The sequence below is a fragment of the Acipenser ruthenus genome, chromosome 15 (genome assembly GCF_902713425.1).
Source record: "Acipenser ruthenus chromosome 15, fAciRut3.2 maternal haplotype, whole genome shotgun sequence".
NCBI lineage: Eukaryota > Metazoa > Chordata > Actinopteri > Acipenseriformes > Acipenseridae > Acipenser > Acipenser ruthenus.
In genome coordinates, this window is record NC_081203.1 from 32,078,411 (window position 1) to 32,096,736 (window position 18,326).

Genomic DNA, 18,326 nt, shown 5'->3' on the forward strand with positions numbered 1-18,326 from the left:
GATTACAATCATAACAGGAGATCAACCTCATAAAAAAGCCTGTCCATCAAGTTCAGATTTAATATCTACAGTAGTCTTCGCCAAAGCCTGGTTTAGACATTATAAAGTGAATCAGCTAGCACTGCTTCAAAAGAAAAGGATCCCCTTCTACAGATGGCCACAGAGTTACTGTGTAGTCTGGTTTACAATAAATCTGCAACAAGTTACAGATACATCTTCCTTATTTACAAGAGAAGGAAGTGCTCAGCCAAACTGCTCAAGTATTCCTGGAAAGTTGCCCAACTTGAAAAAGACCCACTACTACACTAAAGGGCTTATGTTTTCCATTGGTCTAAGGGATTTGGAGGTCATCGTGAGAGCAGTCTGAAGCCAAGATGATTCACCCCAGACATGTCTACAATTAATACTCCAGAGAAGGCTGGCTACCTACCCAGAGAGGTGGTATACACTCTGCTCAACTAGAAAAACAAATGGGTATTGTCTATTAGTCACTTAGCACTGTGCTATGTTAACTCTTTTCAGCACTGTAGGAAAGATTACCCTATTTATTATGTATATCTACAGCATGCCCATTTTCTTTATTTGTTAGTATAATAAGACACTAACTATTTAATTTTCATAGGGTTGTATTTCTATTGTAGAGGGGTATACTGTATCTGGTCAATTCCAGGATAAGTTAGCTCTGGATTTTAGTCAATAATTTCCCAGCACTAGGTTGCATCAACCAGCTATCCGTGGTTATCCCCAGATTAAGCCTAAAAATAGGTTGTTGATATGATCCAGGGTGATTCACCAAGGCGTAAAAAGCTCCAATAAAATCCCGGATTGGATTATCTCGGCAGGGTAAAGGTTGATCAAATCGGTCTCTTGAGTTAAGTGCTCAATAAACTGTAGTAAGCTTGAAGTAAATAAACTGTACAGTTTAGACCTGCATTGGCAAATTCACACATCGCTACTTGCAGTATGAATCAACACACACAAAAGTTTGGTGCAGCCAAAAGTAGAATGAAAGAGATATATTTAAATACAAGGTTCAGGATGCAAAATAAAAGAAAATACAAACAAAAGAGGAAAAGGACTGTTTATTTGAACAAGTCACATCTACCAGTATTATTAAAAAGGAAACGCTGCTTACAAAAAGGAGTGTTCAGGTTCCTTGGGCCTTCAACATGTTGCTCATCAGCAAGTCAAATTCCAGGCAGCACAAAACTAGGGAGGAGCTAGGAGACTTCCACAGCAGTATTCCTCTTAGGAAGGAGGGTATCTACCCCTCCACACTGGCAGCGAGCCTAGATGTGGGAGCTGCTGTTCAGGGGAGTGAGTCAACTCTAACTTGGGACTGAACACATGACCTCCTTATCCGAAGGACGCTCACTTAGCAATACAGTGAATCATAAGGGATGATAGAAAAATAAAAGATCAATAGGTTTAAAAAACGGTTAACAAACTGCCTTTAGCAAAACCACATCTAACCAATTTTGTGCATGTAAGGGGCAGTTTTTCCTTTAACAATCTCAGAATGCACCTGTATGAATCAGCAGCTGCCTGTTACATAACGTGTTGGAATTCATGTTTGTTCAGGCTCAGTTATTGGTAGCCATAGGGGGGGGGGGGGGAGAGAAGACACACAGATTGTGCCTTACACAAGTGGGGCACAGTTTATGTCACTTCTGATAGAATGTTTTTCTAAAATGTATACATGGAAAGTGTAGTAAGTGTTGTCATGTTTATTGGACGATACCCATACCCAAACTAGAGCTAGAGATCCAAGGAATTCTGGATCTGACACGATTTATGGAAATATGCCGTAAAAAAAAACAACATATAGCTTCCCTTTTAGCAATCCTATGTGATGTGGTCATCCCAATTGGAATTATGAATGGTTAGTGATGCTGAATAGTTTACACCAGACTACTCTGTGTCCAGCGGTCTGATAACTGGAGGTTTTATTTCTTTTGTATATCCTGTGTTAAAGCAAGGGATTGACACAGATAAAGTGACCAACGTGGTGCTGGATTAGGTGGGCAAGGATTGCTGTTTTCGTGTAGTCCTTTCCGTGCAGAAAAGGGGCCCTGTTATTGGGTCACATCATTACAGCATGCGAGAACGACACGGGCACGGCAGAGGGATCACAGGAACCATGAGGAACGATCCCACCGTGACCCTGTTACTTTGTGTACTAGAGGGGGAAATATATTCAGCACAGCAGCAATAGGGAACAGTTGGACTGATCAATTAAAAAATTATAGAGACACAGGCTCTTTTAATTTGTTCACACTCCTTCTGAAAAAACAAAACTATAAAAAGGCAGTATAATTCTACAACAACATGGTGCAATACAGCTGTATGCATGTGAAGAGCAGGTAGCAAGTTTAATAGCACACCTACCATTTCCTCGCCACACCTCTGCTAAATGGCAGCCTGTTTCTCCCGGCTCCTTGCAGAATTCAACCACATCACGACAAGATGTTTCTGGAGTTATGGGAACCTCTGTTAAAACCTGCTCATTGTTGCTTAGGTACACGGTTAATATCATCTGTGAAAGAAAGAGGGGGGGGGGGAAGTTAAATATGTACTGTATAACACAATAATCCTTACACATTGAAACAAGGATAATGCTTCTTTTCTCTAGACCATTTTGTAAATGTAGTAAATGCTGTACAGTCAAAGCAGTTACAACGCATTAAATACAGTCTCTTATGAGACAATCAAAGACAGACACATCACCTTCTCAGATGCTGTACTAAAAAACACTAGATCTACACTGTATGAGAAAAGCCCCTATACTAGAGATTGTGATTCATCATTGCACTTTGCCTTTCCCTTTTTAGATGTCCAGGTGCAACGCTGTTCATACTGTAGGGGTGGAGTGCGCTGCTGAACTAATTCATACAACAGCAGCACAACAAGTTTGCCAATGCATTGCGAAATCTAAAAAGAATAAAAATAACCCTCCTGTGTTTACACAGCAATAGTGGTTTAGATGTTGGTAAACCTGTTTATATCAGGCTTCATATTTTGATCCGCTGATCTGATTTGAACAATGAAATAAACACCTGTCATATCCAGTGGCACTGGAACCATTTTTAAAGTGGGGGTGCTGAAAGCCATTGAACAAAACTGTAACCCCTGTGTATGATGGAAGCCATGCAAAGCCAGGGGGTGCTACTGCACCCCCAGCATCCCTGGTCATATCCGTGATGTCAGTGTGTAATAAACCCACAGGCCTGTGTGGGATGTGCTGTGTACAGTCTCAATACTCGAGCTGCTTTTTTAACAAACTCATTTCATTGCATGGTCAGATTCATTATGTGAAGGATTCTTGGTACAGTAGGACTTGTTTTTAAATAGAGCATCTCCTTACCAATAGATTCTGTTTCACAGGGCATACACACAGGGTTTAGCAAAGTACCACGTTTACTAAGCAATTGTACAGTCAGCCCAAAAACACATCTTTAAGGACACACTCCAGTCATTTTAATTTATCCCATGAACCAACTCAAATGCAGTGTTAAAAGAGAAATAAACTTGAATTTCATATGGGAAACACTGGCTTCACAGAAATAAAGGGAAACACTTTCACTCTCTAATTACTGTGTATTTACATACTAGTTACATAGTAAATACAGGTGTGCTTACACACAATTACAATGTTATTATGCATAGTTACAATGTACTTCATGTGTAAATCTTTTTGCATCATACATGCAAGTACATAATTGTATCAGAAAAGGGTTAGGGTTATATTGTGCACAACGGTTTACACATTGAGTACACTGTAACTATGCATAATAACATTGTAATTATGTGAAAGTATGCATGCATTTACTAAGTAACTACTATGTAAATACACAGTAAATTCGAAATAATGTAGTGTTACCAAATAATAGATTCAGTACTCTCCATATATTCTGCAGCAAACCATACATTAATTGCAACACTGACTGAAAAAAGGTTGCTATACTAACCAAATTCAATTGTTTGCCTATTACAGGGTAAGGACACACTGTAACAAACGCTGGTCACACATGTAGTCCCAGGTATACTACTGCACTGCCGCCATTAGGAAGCTATCTCTGTTAAATGTTATATGGGCCCCTTAGCTGCCAAACATCACAGCAACCGACAAGAAGAGTTAGGGGAATTAATGTTCATAACAATCACATCCTACTGGCTTACTAAATATACCAAACTAGCTCTTATATATTTGTTATTGTCCTCATTGAACCCCCAAACCAGCAATGTCAATTGTGAGACTCATATAGGCAGCCATAATAGTTCAGTAAGACAGACATAAGTGTGGCGTAACGTAGTACAGTTTTAATGATGATTTTATGATTTACAGATCATTGGGTTCCATTGTTAACAAAGCAGATCAGACTCATATGCAAGGGGGCTTAAAATAGACTGCAAATTCACAACGACTATTCCTGTTGCCACGTCTGTCACGGTTATCTCTGCATTCCTTCCCCCTCAGCTGTCATCCTGTGTGGTCAAGCAGAGGTCACCCTGTACCAGACTGGATCACAACAGCACATCCATTCTGCATCTGCATGGATAGGAAGCCAAGCAAGAGCCCCATTACAGCTGTGGGCTCTGCACAAGTGCAATTGCCTTTCCTGGCAGACAAGACAATTACAGTTTCTCATTCTCCCGTAGTTTATGTAGCGTCTCACCAGGCAAAACGGAAAGTAAATAATGAGAGGTTAGCTGAAGGATCCTCCTCCAGGCACACTCATACCAAGTTATATTGAAGCATGTTATGAAACACCAATACTGCTTTTAAATGAAAAGAAAGTGCAACTACAAATTACTTGCGCTGGCAGTACCTTATTACAAATGATGTCTTCTGTTTGTTTTTCTTAGTCATTCCTGAACACTAGATAAGATTTTCACTTCACCAATGGCAACAGAATACTTGGGAAAGGTCAGGTAAGCATTGCCAGGAAGGCTGATCTGAGCTGGAGGTTAGGGTCTTCTTTAGGTGCTGTGTGTCCATGTATATTCTATTTATCTCAACCCCTTCTATATTCTATAGGTTCCCATATTAAAGCAGTTACTGCAACTTACAGGCCGTCAGCCACAGGGCCCTTGGTGGCACTTCCTGCCTCCACCAGCCAAATCTCATTGCTCTGCGGCACTGCAAAATGTTCAAGTGACTTTATAAATGACCCTGTATATAAACTCTCCACCAAGGGCAAGCACTGACCTCATTGTTAAAAAGGCTGGCCCCTGTCTAGCTCAGAGAGCTGGAAAATCACCACTTCTTCAGGGTAGACTTCAGATCCCAAGCTGGCAGCATCAACAGTGGAGGACTAAAGCACCAATGCACAAAAGAAGAATTTGCATTTTCTTTTAGATATTTACAGTAGATCGCTGCCTTACCCCTAGTCAATAACAATACCCTTCAACCAGTTTATTCCTTTGTAACGTTAGGAGGATAAACTTAAGAAAGAAAACTAAAGGGAAAACAAATAAAAACATCAAGCATATTTTAGAGTAAAGTCGGCTATCTGTCTGCATTGACTTCAAGTGCAATTTCTGTTTTTTTTAGCAGACATCAGGCAAAATTAGCTCTGCAAAAGAAAGGATTTTAAAATGACCTTATTCAAGGTAAACCTACTGCATCAAATTTTTGCCCATTAAGACCATCTTTCAATAGCAGATAAAAACTGCAAACAGCCACAGAACACTTCATCCATCCTGCAGATGCTTCCTGAAAAACTAAAAATCAAACTTCCTCTCAAATATGAAGTACAGTGCTCTCTCGCTATAATGCAGGTCTTGGGAAACACACAATATAAGTGTTATAAATGGGGGAGGGGGAGGGGGGCGCCGCGGGACACAACACACATCTGACAAAATAAAATAACTCCCTCTCTATAATGCACATTACCCATGCATAAAGCACCATGTAAATCAACGCTAAAGGTAACATTCCCACTCGTGTTTGAAGCAACAGACAAGCAAACCAAGTGCGAGAAGGAGAGCGGGTCGGGAGAGGGAAAGAGAGAATGGGCTCGCTCCAGGTTCGGCTGCCGGAGCAGGGCTGAAGCGTCTCATATCCCGGAGAAAGCCGCAGCTCCACTCGCAACTAAAAAGTAAATACATTACAGATAACCACGTAATAGGCCTAATATTTATTTAGTTATAAAACGAATGCTGAATAAGATGTCTGTGTTATAAAATGCCAGTGCAGCTTTTCTTCAGTTCAGATACTGTATTAAAAGGGTGAGACAGAAACGGAAGTTAGACTGAGAAGTTGTTTATAGTTTGAACACCAGTACTGTATTTACTGTAGAAATATTGCATGAATCACTAGTATAGGGAATTGGGGGACATGCTGTAGGAGCATTATATCCAAGGCGCGTTATAACCGAGAGCCTATAGCGAGGGAGCACTGTATATCAAAACACATGTGGAGATCCATTCCCTTGCCTTCAGTTTAATTATGGATATGGGGGGGACTCGCTGAAGCAGGAATTATCAGGTACAAAGTAATCATCTGATTACAAGAATGTGAACTTGTGTAAAGAGGGATTTGGAGAAAATACACCCACAGGCTCTGCTCACAAAATCAAGTTCATGGGAGGTTCCTGTAGCCTGTGGAAAAGCAGGATAATCCCTGTAATCCAATCTATGGAGATTTTCTAATACTGTAGCAAGCATCACATATACAGAAAAGAAGACAGTTACTGTACAGAGTAGACTAGCATCTTTAATCAGCTCATTAACAATAACCAAGTGTTATTCAACAGACCCTCTGGTCAAAAGTCCAGAGCCCTAACCAGTACTCCACACTACTGCCCCTACTGCAGTACATATACAATGTACTGCAGTAATATCGTTAAGCTTGTATGAGGAATTAAGGTAGGACATTACTGCTTTACCGTTTTCATCTGATGTCAACCATTCAACCAAATATGTCGTATTACTGACCAATTTACAATAAGGCTCGACAGGTTGAATTTGGGTTACGGTAAACAGAAATAATATCTCTCCACTCTTCTGGCTGCAGATGTAGCCTGTTAGGTGGTCTGCAGTTTGCATTTTGAATGACGACCATGCAGACCTTATGGGTCGTTGAATGAAATCGGAGGATCCTTATTTATAGCCACAGCAACAAACACCATCACATGGAAGAACTACTCTAGCAAAAGCAACCTTCAACACAAACAAACAAAAAAAAAACAACATAAATTTTGGGGACTAGAGTAGAATTCCGCAGTCTAGGCTTGAGCTTAAAAGTAAATGTACTATAATTTTCGGATTTCCTTGACTTCTCTTATTTATCATATAGCCCTGCATCCCATAGAACGCGATATCAACCAAATCACTTGATTTCGGTTTGAAAAGGTTGAATTCAGAAGATTAAGGTGTTTCGTTTGTATCTCTAAAAGTAACTGCATAACGACGAAACCAAGACATGGCAGCTTCATGTGTACATTATACTGCACATTTTCAAGAAGACTGGAGCAATAACAAGGCTGTAGTTCAGAACATTTGCAAATGTTGATATTTTCTAGATAACATCTTGTGACTGCAAGATGTTAAATCGGACAAATACATTTTTCCCCCCCCACTTATCGCTAAAGCATTTGTGGAAAATTGAGTCTCATCATTTATTATTTTTGCTAGACATGATTCTGACATGTTTTTGGGATGCTGGAATAACTCCCAATGGAGATGGGAAAAGAATGACAAAGCGATACAGCGGGCAATCAGCTGGCCTTGTTTCTAATAAAACAGTTTGGACATGCAAGAAAACGGAAGACTTTCCATATACCGTATAAGCAGACGGTGCCGAGTCAATCTAGTCCTGCATAGAACGACAAAAAATAGATAAATGTGTATAAAATAAATAGAAGAGTATGCGATCCCTTAATCTCATCAGATAGTAAGACTAAAGCAGCACTATAAAAAAGTCACCAAATAATGTAATATCTAAAAATAACAAGAATCCAGATGTGGCCAACAGACCTTGGACTAAAGTAAGTGAATCACAGCCCATTTATTCCAGTACTTATTTAGAAATAACATACCTGATCCTAAAAAGTATCTCTGGATCTCCCTTAATAAAAAGGTCTAAGAAGAAGTGTGTCAAAGAAATAGACCAAGTGGCTTAAAATATATGTCTTGGTGCAGTAATACCTCATGTAGTGAAACTTGATTCTAATTCACAATTACAGGTCCCGCAACCCATGCAAATTCTGTATCACCCCATTCTAATCCATTACAAGTATTATCCACATTTTATTAAAATGACCTAAAGCACACATGAATGAGTTCCAGTAACGGAGAATTGTTAAAACAAATACTAATGCACCAAGAAAAAAAAAAATCCTGACAAGGTATGCAGATTATATGTAAAAACTCACCTTCTCCCATTTGAATGGTTTCCCTGGTTTTAATTCCTCTTTTTTCTTTACGTATGGCTTCTGCCTTACTTTTTGCACTAAACAGGATTTGTCATTACTAATTAGACTCTGTAGGACCATGGTGAAAAACTTCTTCATTAAGCCACAGCAAAAGGAACTGCAGAACGAGCAAGCAAGCAATCAAACTTGCACAGTATCCTTCCAGAGAGCAGTTTGCTTCTCTTTGTGGAGGTATCGAATCAAATCACTTCTTGCCAGTTTGAATACGTCAGTGGGCTGCGTTGGAATGAGAATCCCCAGACACACTAATGACTAGAACACTGATAAGATGTACCTAATGAAAAAAGACAGGCACAGTTGGGACAACAAGATGATACGACAAATTAAGTGAGGGCAGATCATCCATTTTTTCAAAGACGGCCTGGAATGTTTTGCTAGGATCATCAAGGAAAAGAGGACCCCCAATATAAAAAATAAAAGAAATTTAGCCCTATATATATTATTTTGAAGAATAAAAATATATTCTCAGCAAGTCACCGTCTTAACGTTACAGGCTTGTTCAAGATGACCTGTTATACAGGATGATTAGTAAGTCCCCATGACAAAGTGTCATTATTTTTCCTTTTATATAGCTGGGATGGGCACCCACTGTGTTCAAAGGGTGGATCTGTTAACACAACTATCTATCCTGTATTTCCACAACTGAAGCCTTGGTCCTGTGATTTACCAATCACATTAGCAATACATGGACTCTTAGGATTGTTCCTAATCAAAACGATTTTCAAAATGGCATATTTTGGTTTTTAGGTGTGAAAATGTTTTTGTGTCTCATCACCCCCCCACCTAACGCAGCTGACAGGCGAGAGAGAGCGCCTGGCAGGAAATGGATGTGAGCCAATGTCCATTATCTACAGAAGCAGGACAAGTAAATAAACAGTTACAATCCTGATTATGTTTTTTGAATAAAGAAATAAACGAAATATGTAAAACCTGAACCCGACACCGCCATTAACCCTCACTACCAACCGAGGGCAAACATTTTAAAACAGTGTTCTCAACTGTTTTTAAATTTAACAAAACCATCTCAAGATTTGTTTATTCAAGTCTTCAAGATAGATATCTATATATATATATATATATATATATATATATATATATATATATATATATATATATATATATATATATATATATATATATATATATTCTAAACTAGGCATACCAATAACAGTTATCTGTAATTTATGAGTAGACATGGCATTTCAAGATAATGGCATATCCTCATTTTTCCCCACTAATGTGCCTGAATAAAATATTCAAAGTTATATTGTTTCAATAATGCAGAGCTGGTTCAATAATGCATTGGGGTCTCTCAGATTATGAAACCTGTCTCTGCACAGCAGGAGTACTGCTACAGTACATAAGCCACGGATTCCTAGCACAGTATAGCCTGTATACACTGCAATCAAACACTGAACTCCTACTGTTCTACTGGGTGGATTTTACAAAACAAATGGATATGGATGGGGGTTAGGGGATTTTAGGGGAAAGAAAGTCCTGAATTACCTCAGAACAGAAAATACCCTAGTGCAAAAGGCCATTTGGATGCAAAATGGAAAAGCAGGGAACTGGCAAAAAAAGTTTTCTAAATGTGCTAAACCATGAACTCTTGTTTTGTTTTCAACAGGATCTGAACGTTGTGTCAAGTGTTTCCTAAAAGAGGCGTTATCAGTGGCAGTAGTGAAGTTCACAGATACAAATGGGAAAGCTCCTTGCTCTTGTCTCTGTAGAGTAGTTGTACTTTCTATCCATGGAACTGAGTACGGTTGTGGGAAACAAGCAAGAGCGAAAACACCTAGCGCCTCCTTTGTAAACCAGTTAGGATCCGCAGGATGTTCTGAAACCTAAAGAGTTAAGGGAATCGAAGCCTACTTTTCTTAAAAGGTACACTTTATAACTTTCCTGTAGAAACGGATTTAGTGAGTTGAACATGATTCTGTAGATGGTCTGCACCTATTGGAGTCTTCCATGGTTTCTACATGTTAGTACTCCACTCAAAACAAATGCTGTGCCATCATGATTTACTGAAAACAGTAGAAGTGAACACAAGGGTTAAATATTTATTCTAATAGGTACTGTATTGTACGTTAGGGACGTCCAACACAGGTAGCAATGGGCTTCTGCACAAACAAGACAAGGGCCCATTCTTTAAAAAGACCAATATTTGTGGAATAATGAACATTTTATCAAGAGGATAAAAAGACTCATAGTATCATTTTAACCCAGCTGAATAGTAAAGAGCAGTAATATGCATGTCTCAACAACGCAGCAAGCTTACTACAACCTTGAATCGTGCATCATCCTTCAGCCAACACAAACAAAAACCGCATTGGTACCCCAAGACTTAGTTAAGAGTAAAGTCGGTTTGTTTGTACCCGTCTCAGGGGCACTGTAGCAACAAAGATGACAGTCAAATGAAATGATTGGATGGGCAAAAGTATTCAAACAGGTAAAGTGGTTTAGTAATATCTGCTAATGATTAGCCAATTAGATATCCTGCAAGTGTAACATTCCAGATCGACAGAGTCAGCACAAACCTAAATGAATAGGTCAAGGTTTGAATGGATGCCTGAAAGTTTAGTTTTATTTAAAAAAAAAAAAAACAACATGAATCTACAATAATTCTTCATTGCGATTCTCAGTTTGAATGCCAAGAAAAAGCTGCAACAGCAGTACACTTTTACACTGTACCTTACATCCAGTTTCTGCAGTGACTTCATCAAGAACACTGTAGCAGTGCTTAGTTTAGAGTTAAATGTTTAAACAAACCACATAAAGCTTTAAAATACAGGAATATAAAATATAGCTGTTGACGTCAGTGTGATTTACAGTAGTACTGTGAGTGTACAGTACAGTCAACACAGCCCAGCACAGATTAGGTTCAAAGCACATATGGAAATGTGAACGATTATTTTGGCCATGTCAATTATGTAAATATTTTCAACAGACATTTGGCCACTCAGCAGTAAAAAAAATTAAGAGATATTTTAAGTAAAAAGTTGAAATCTCCAAGGCAATCTAAAGTTTGCACTGCATAACTCTCAGCCAGCGTTCGTATTTGACAAGAAGCCTAATATTATTTCTAATGGCCTTGTGAAATGACAATGCCTTGTCAGGAGCCGCATTAAAAAAATCTATATATAAATATGTAATGGAAAATGTCACATAAATATAGCTTCAGCACTTGTTCTACTTATATATATATATATATATATATATATTTAAAAAAAAAGGGATAGCAAGATTAAATTGTTTCATCCATCCATGATCCTTCAGAGAAATTCTGGCAAAAGAGATGCAAATAGTTCAAGAAGCAGAGTGTAAATGTGTGCATGAAGAAACCTCGTTCTTTCAAAATGAGATAGTTGTACTTGTTTCGGCTCTAAAAATACAAAAAAAAAAAAATAAATAAATAAATAAAAATAACCTCCCACAAAAATGAAATAACCAACAGACTATTGTATCCTACTGCTTCAGAGTAATCGTACTACTGTAGCAGACAAGAAATATCTTAAGATTATGCATCTAGATAACATGGAGATAAACATCGAAGAGAAACGGAGATGGGGACGATTATGGGGGAAGAGGAAAAAAGTTTTGACACAAATTCAGATCTGCTATTAAACCAGCTGCGTCTGGAAATATTTAAATAAACAAATTTCTTTCAAAGAACAAAGATTTCAAAATCAATAATGTTATTTTTGAAAGGATTAAAAACAGTGCCTCAACATCCAACAAGTCAACACTCATGAGATAATATGCGGTGAGGTAGCTGGTGGTGTCACCCCCTGAAAACATAAAAGAGCAACTGCATAATAAAAACCTCACCAGCCATAACAGACTGTAACTACTGTACCAGTCAGGCAGCACTGTGCAATGATTACATTGAAAGAGGTACACATTTCTGACATGTGCTATAAATTCCATCTGCAAAAACCATTGTTCATTAATCCCCGGGATACAACCCTGGACCAGCTAGACAAACAGATAAGCCAGTCCGCACTGCACAGTGACATGGGAACTTTATACTCGCATTCAAGTGACTTCTGTAAATTCAAATGAATCAATGATTAATATGACCTAGAATAGACATTTTCTTCCTCTTACTTATCTTACTTTTAAGCAGCAAATGCAACATGGACAGAGCATATGGGTGACTTTCATTTCGTTTTTAATATACTCATCAGCTGAATAGGATATAGAGCACAGTAGACACCACCAGCTATCTTACAGCATATTAAACAAAATGTAAAACAAAATTTAAACACTGAATGGATGATGTACATATTTAGCTAAGTAAATGGTCCTACATGATAAGCAAATAGCCATAAATGCAATTATGTCAAGTACACAGTACATAAAACACTTGTAATACTTTTTGAATTGACTTTACTTCACTTCGAGGGTGTGGTATCCTTTATCCAGATTTTGTTGTACTGCCGGAAAGTTGATCATGAATATACTTTACCGTCGGCACATTGTATGAGCAAAACAGAAAATCAAAATCATATCCCAAAACTCGCAATAAAAAGGATGGTTTCATCCAAAAAAAAGAAAGATAAAATCTTCCGATCACAGATGCCTGTCCTGAGTCCTTGGGGTTCAGAAGTGTATTTGTCAGTATCGTTGATCATGGTTCTCTCTAGACCCTGGGAAGGGTAGCGTTCCACCTGGGTGTTTCATATAGTCTCATACCAAGTGTGGCCAATACAAATCACACTGCCCAGTGAATGATCACACCTTTACTGCCATCAGCCACACCTGGAGCGCTCCACAGTACTTCACAAAGAACCCTGGTTCTGTTTACTGTACAAAGAACATACGAGTTCAACAAAGCACATCGAACAAGATTCTAAAGCCCCAACACTGGATTAGGTTTGTAAGATTGCTGTGGCATGCAGAAATATTTAGAAGCAACGCCCCGAAAAAACACATCAAAACATTCACCAGAGCAGTGAAGAAAGTTTCTGGCAAAGAGAAAACTTCCTGGTATGAGAATAAATTGCCAAGAACATGCAACATGTCACATATCCATCTTAACTGTTAAATCGGGCCAGTCGCTCGGCTTCCGACACTGCAAAAGATCCAATCTGTATTAAAGGGTCAGGTTCACTCACACTTCTGAATTATGCCATGTATGCACTGTACAGAACATCGAGGATACAGCAAGGAGGGGAATTAAATCCTGCTGCCAGCGCACCTCTCTACAGTACCTGATCTGACAGCACAGTGTAACCTTCATCATCTCAGACATATTTCCAAGCGATCATGGCACAGTACCAATCAGTCACCTTACAAGCGATAGTTATACAGTAAAACAGCAAGTACAGTACTAATGCTGTTTCAGCAAAAAGCACAAAGTGCTATATTATATGGACCTTTTATGTGAAGAAATATGTACCTACTTTCAAAGCATTTATCTAATTTCTGTGGCACAATGGATTAGAAAGACTGTTCACAACAAAACATAAATTTGTCTTAAAAGGCAGTTGACTGACTCACCAAAACACTGGGCAAATACATTTTATTAGCTTATTAATAAATGTGGTTAACCAAATTACTGTTTAAATAACAGACCTGAACATGAATAGTTAATAATTGTATGCATGAACTGTTAAGAGACAATGTTTTCTGACAAGAGTGCAAAGAATGCTAAAACTATAGAAACATGTAGAAAACAAACACACACAGGTGAAATATTAAATCATATTCAGATTCAAGCCAACTTTAATAAAAAATACATGTTACCTAATGTGTATGCTCCGATTGGCAGGCATTGTCCAGATACAGCTAGATGCAGATTTAGCTTTGAAGACATGATTAAAAGGTGCCACAGCACACAATCCTCTGGTATATGAAATACCTTTTTTTTTTTTTTTTTTTTACAGAAAGACAAAACGTTTCATTTCCTCAATCAATCCCTGATCAACACACTTGTAAAAGTTTCTATACTTGTATAACCAATGAACACCAGAGTGTGATCAATTTGTTTTAGATTGAAAATGACACAATATTTGTAAACGTAATGTTATAAAATTTGTGAGAAACTGGTTGTTTTTATTTTGTTCACTAGTGTAAAATTACTATTCACAGAAAACTGTCCAAATTGCAGTCTGCTGTAAAAATTATTGGTGCCATAAAGAGAGAAAGATTAGCTAGGGGGAAAAAAATCTGCAGTGGCCCAAACTGAGTGTTTAGAAAGAATTTCTCAGTATAGTGATATCCACCAACTGGAGTAGAGGGAAATTCAGCAATGCATATTCTAAAATAGAGATCATTGTTGGTCTCTTTGGTTTAACAGCATCCGTCATGGCTAAATGTAAAGGGCTGACAGGTAAAGGTTGGCAGAAAAAATGAACCAGTTCTGTTTGTTATCAAGCTAGGTTAACAAACATAGGTGTGGGCCAATAAAGAATTAACACACACATTCCACAATCAAGACAAAACGCATGATGGTCATTGCTGCAGGACTGCATACCTGCTCCAGCTGCTGTACTGCATGAAGGGAAATGTGCAGAAATGGAATGCGACAAATATAATTGTTAGACCCGTATTCACAAAAAATTCAGCAAGCTGTTAAACACCTACTGCTCATAACATATAATACAATATGAAGTAGAGTACAGTTACACAAAGAAATGTAGATGTACCAGTTACCCATACAGTATTAACCTGAACTGAGTTTACTGGGCATTTGGTTTCTGTGATTTCACATTGCAAAATTAAAAATTCAAAACTCGATCAAAGTAAATGTATTACTTGTTAAACCATCATTCTTTTTGGTTATAAAAACAATCAGACAGGCCAGGTTGCGCAAGTTTTGATTTTCCAATATAATGTTTACCATATATTTTTTTCACAACAGCAGTAATATCCATCGCAACATTTATAATAAATTAAAACCTTGACGCACTTAGGACACCAATGTGGTTCACAGCTTCCTGCTGGTTAGCCACACTTCAGTGAATAGCGAGTCCTGTGGTCATTCAAATTGTGACATTCCACTCCATTCATTTTTAAGTGCCCCCTCCCCTGTCAAAGAACATAAACTACCATTTACAGAGCTAAGTCTCAATTTAGTGCATACATAGTTTAGTGACACAACTGACAGACCCTTTTCTTACTGTCCGTAGTGGAGAAGCATTATACCAAGACCGTTACATTTTACACTCTTAAGAGATTGATTATATATATATATATATATATATATATATATATATATATATATATATATATATATATATATATATATATATAAAGCCATTTTACAAATAGCAATATTTAATATCCTACACATAATGCATATTATATTAGTTATAGGCAACGGGAAAAGACACGTTATAATACAGCACAATATGTATACGTGTATACATAACCTTTAGTTTCCAATATATAGATAGATATTTTTTATCTATCCGAAAGATTTGTAGATTAAATTCAACAATACAAAAAACACATAGCGGGAGTCTAAGGAATTCGATTAAACAGAACCCTCTGCTGATAATAATTTGAGTTACTGTACAGTATTGTACATTATAAACTGGCTTACCGGCATCATATCTGGAATCGTTTCAGAGGAAATCCGACATCAGAGCAGAAAAAAAAATGTCTTTCAGAAAAGGGTTCTTCTTCTTCGGACCCTTCTTCAGCTCCACCGAGGAGATGTGGGATCCCCGGTTCAGCTGCAGCAGCAGGCCTCTCAAACAGAACAACGATGTGGTAAGAAGATTAGAAAGCTTGCCTCCTCAGTCTAGGCCAAACTGGGTCAGTGCTCGTACACCAAACAGGTAAACAACAAAAAAACAAAACCGCAGGCTCCACAACAAAGACACTTGCGGATTTTGCGAACGGTGATTACAGCATGTCTTAGTGTGATGTATTCCCGAGGACTCGTACTTAAAACACACACACGGGGTAAGCGTGATCACTTACACTGCACCGTTAAAGCCGCTTTTCCAGTCGAATCCCACTTCTTAATCTTTGACCTTGTTTTCTGGTTTGTTCTGTGATTGCACTTCAGTATGAGAATGAGGCGTCCTCTGAAAAACACACAGGATTGTGTAATATCAGGGCGCAAGAAGAAAGCCACTGGTTCACAGTCATGAATCAGGCACTTCTCTGTTCTTTCCCCCCCTGTTCAAAGGGGCTGGGCCCCAGCTCCGCTCTCTCACAAGCACGCTCGAAATATATTCACGGCAAACCCAAAACATCACATATGAAATATTTACAACAGCCTCAATCACGACATTATCACGTTTCGTTCCCCACCGAAAGGAAAGCTTCGATTATTGGTAACCTAACACAGTTACTCGCACCGTCAACACAAACACCTATTTTAATTTAAATGCAGATTCTTCAAGTGTGAATGTTATTGTTGTTACAGCAGCGGACACAGCGCGGCGATCAAAACGCCACTACTAGTACTAGAATGGTGACTAGTAAAATTAAAGCACCAAAATATCCGCTTGTATTTGTGGTTTGTTTTCCTTACAGCTCGCATTTATATTAAAGTGAGTATATATAGTTTTTACAGCAACGGTCCGCCGTTATTACGGAGAGATTTAATTGCTCCAGTGCAGGTAACAAGGAAGCAGGCGTTCCGTTGCGCTTGACAAAGGTTCTCGGTGACGTCACACGTTGACGCGGAATGTCTGGAATGTGCAGTTTAAAAAATACATCAACCCAGTTTCCCCTAAATCAGAGCATTCGCGAAACAAAACAGGACGGTAAGGTGCAGCGATTTTTTAAAAACGGGGTTTAAATCAGGAACATCAGTACCAGGTGGCTCACTTGCTAATCGATCTCAAGTGCTAGTTATCCATATGCATTTCCATATTGATTCTGTTCCTTTATTTTGCAACATTCTGTACAGTACATCTGTAACTGTAAGATACTCGATTAAAAAGTATAATGTAGCAATCATAAAATGATTAAATTGAGCCACTGGTCTATGCCTATACTAGGTGTTAATTGTTGTTTTCGCTAGTAGTAGTTGTTATCACTTTTTGGACAACATGTTTATTACCTGTTTAAATAAATCAAATACATGGTCATTATATTTATATGGTACTAGCTGAATTGTTTATTATATACAGTGCAGTATTTGAATTTAAACGCGTCATCTATTTTAGACGCAGTTACTGTAATACATGTATATTACTTTGCTGCCACCTTGGTGTACAATGTGATAATTACAGCGCTAATTGTACCAGGAGATAAGAGTCTGCAGTGTGAATAAAGACAGCAAGGATTTTTATTCTAGACTATTCATCAGCACACTTGCTTACCCAAACTCTCCTTGTCGTTTTATCACGAGTTATAACATGATTTGGAATCCCAGTGAAAGCCAATGGCACACTGATTACGTATTTGTATATTCTACATGTTTAATTTGTATCACATTTCTAGAATGTGTCTTAGAATTAAATGTCTGCTTTTGAAAATACAATTATGCTACTGAAGCAGAGCAGTTAAAGATGCAAAGGGTTCACTGTTCACTTTCCTCAGTAAGTTTGTTTGTGCAAAGGGACATTTGCATCCTCCTGTGCTCTCCTGTTTGTTGAAATGACCCATGTCCACATACATTTTCTTACACATTCCTTCTACATTTAACATATTGTTAATATATAACCACACATTTTTTGTTTGTCTTGATTGCTCCCAGTTTTCTTTAAATGCCAGGAATAGCACAGCAATAGAACAGAACTTCTGCATTGGCCATTCTTGCCATGAACTATGCCAAGAACATTTCACTGCGTTGGTATGACACATTGGCTGCACTCTTATCTTACACCAGTCACAGTAGCAGTATGATCGCCATTTAAAATGGTAATAATATGGTATTGTATTGAACAACCATTGCATTGCGTTTGGAATAACTGCAGGAGG

General features: G+C 38.1%; 1 protein-coding gene across 9 annotated transcripts in view; it reads right to left on the bottom strand.

The window, feature by feature from the left end:
• The window catches only part of LOC117417015 (apoptosis-stimulating of p53 protein 1), a 44,151-nt gene extending 26,993 nt beyond the window's left edge, over positions 1 to 17,158 (bottom strand). For 8 of the 9 annotated variants that reach the window (XM_058987951.1, XM_058987956.1, XM_058987959.1 and 5 more), the window contains exons 1-2: positions 8,379 to 8,531; positions 2,389 to 2,536 (exon numbers count right to left, since the gene is read on the bottom strand). In XM_058987951.1, the coding sequence (XP_058843934.1) occupies positions 2,389 to 2,536; positions 8,379 to 8,516 (286 nt within the window). In that variant the 5' untranslated portion in view covers positions 8,517 to 8,531. Of the gene's footprint in view, positions 1 to 2,388; positions 2,537 to 8,378; positions 8,532 to 15,987 lie in introns of those variants that run through there. The other variant, XM_034905718.2, reaches the window with a different exon arrangement.
• Between the last annotated feature and the right edge of the window lie 1,168 nt (positions 17,159 to 18,326).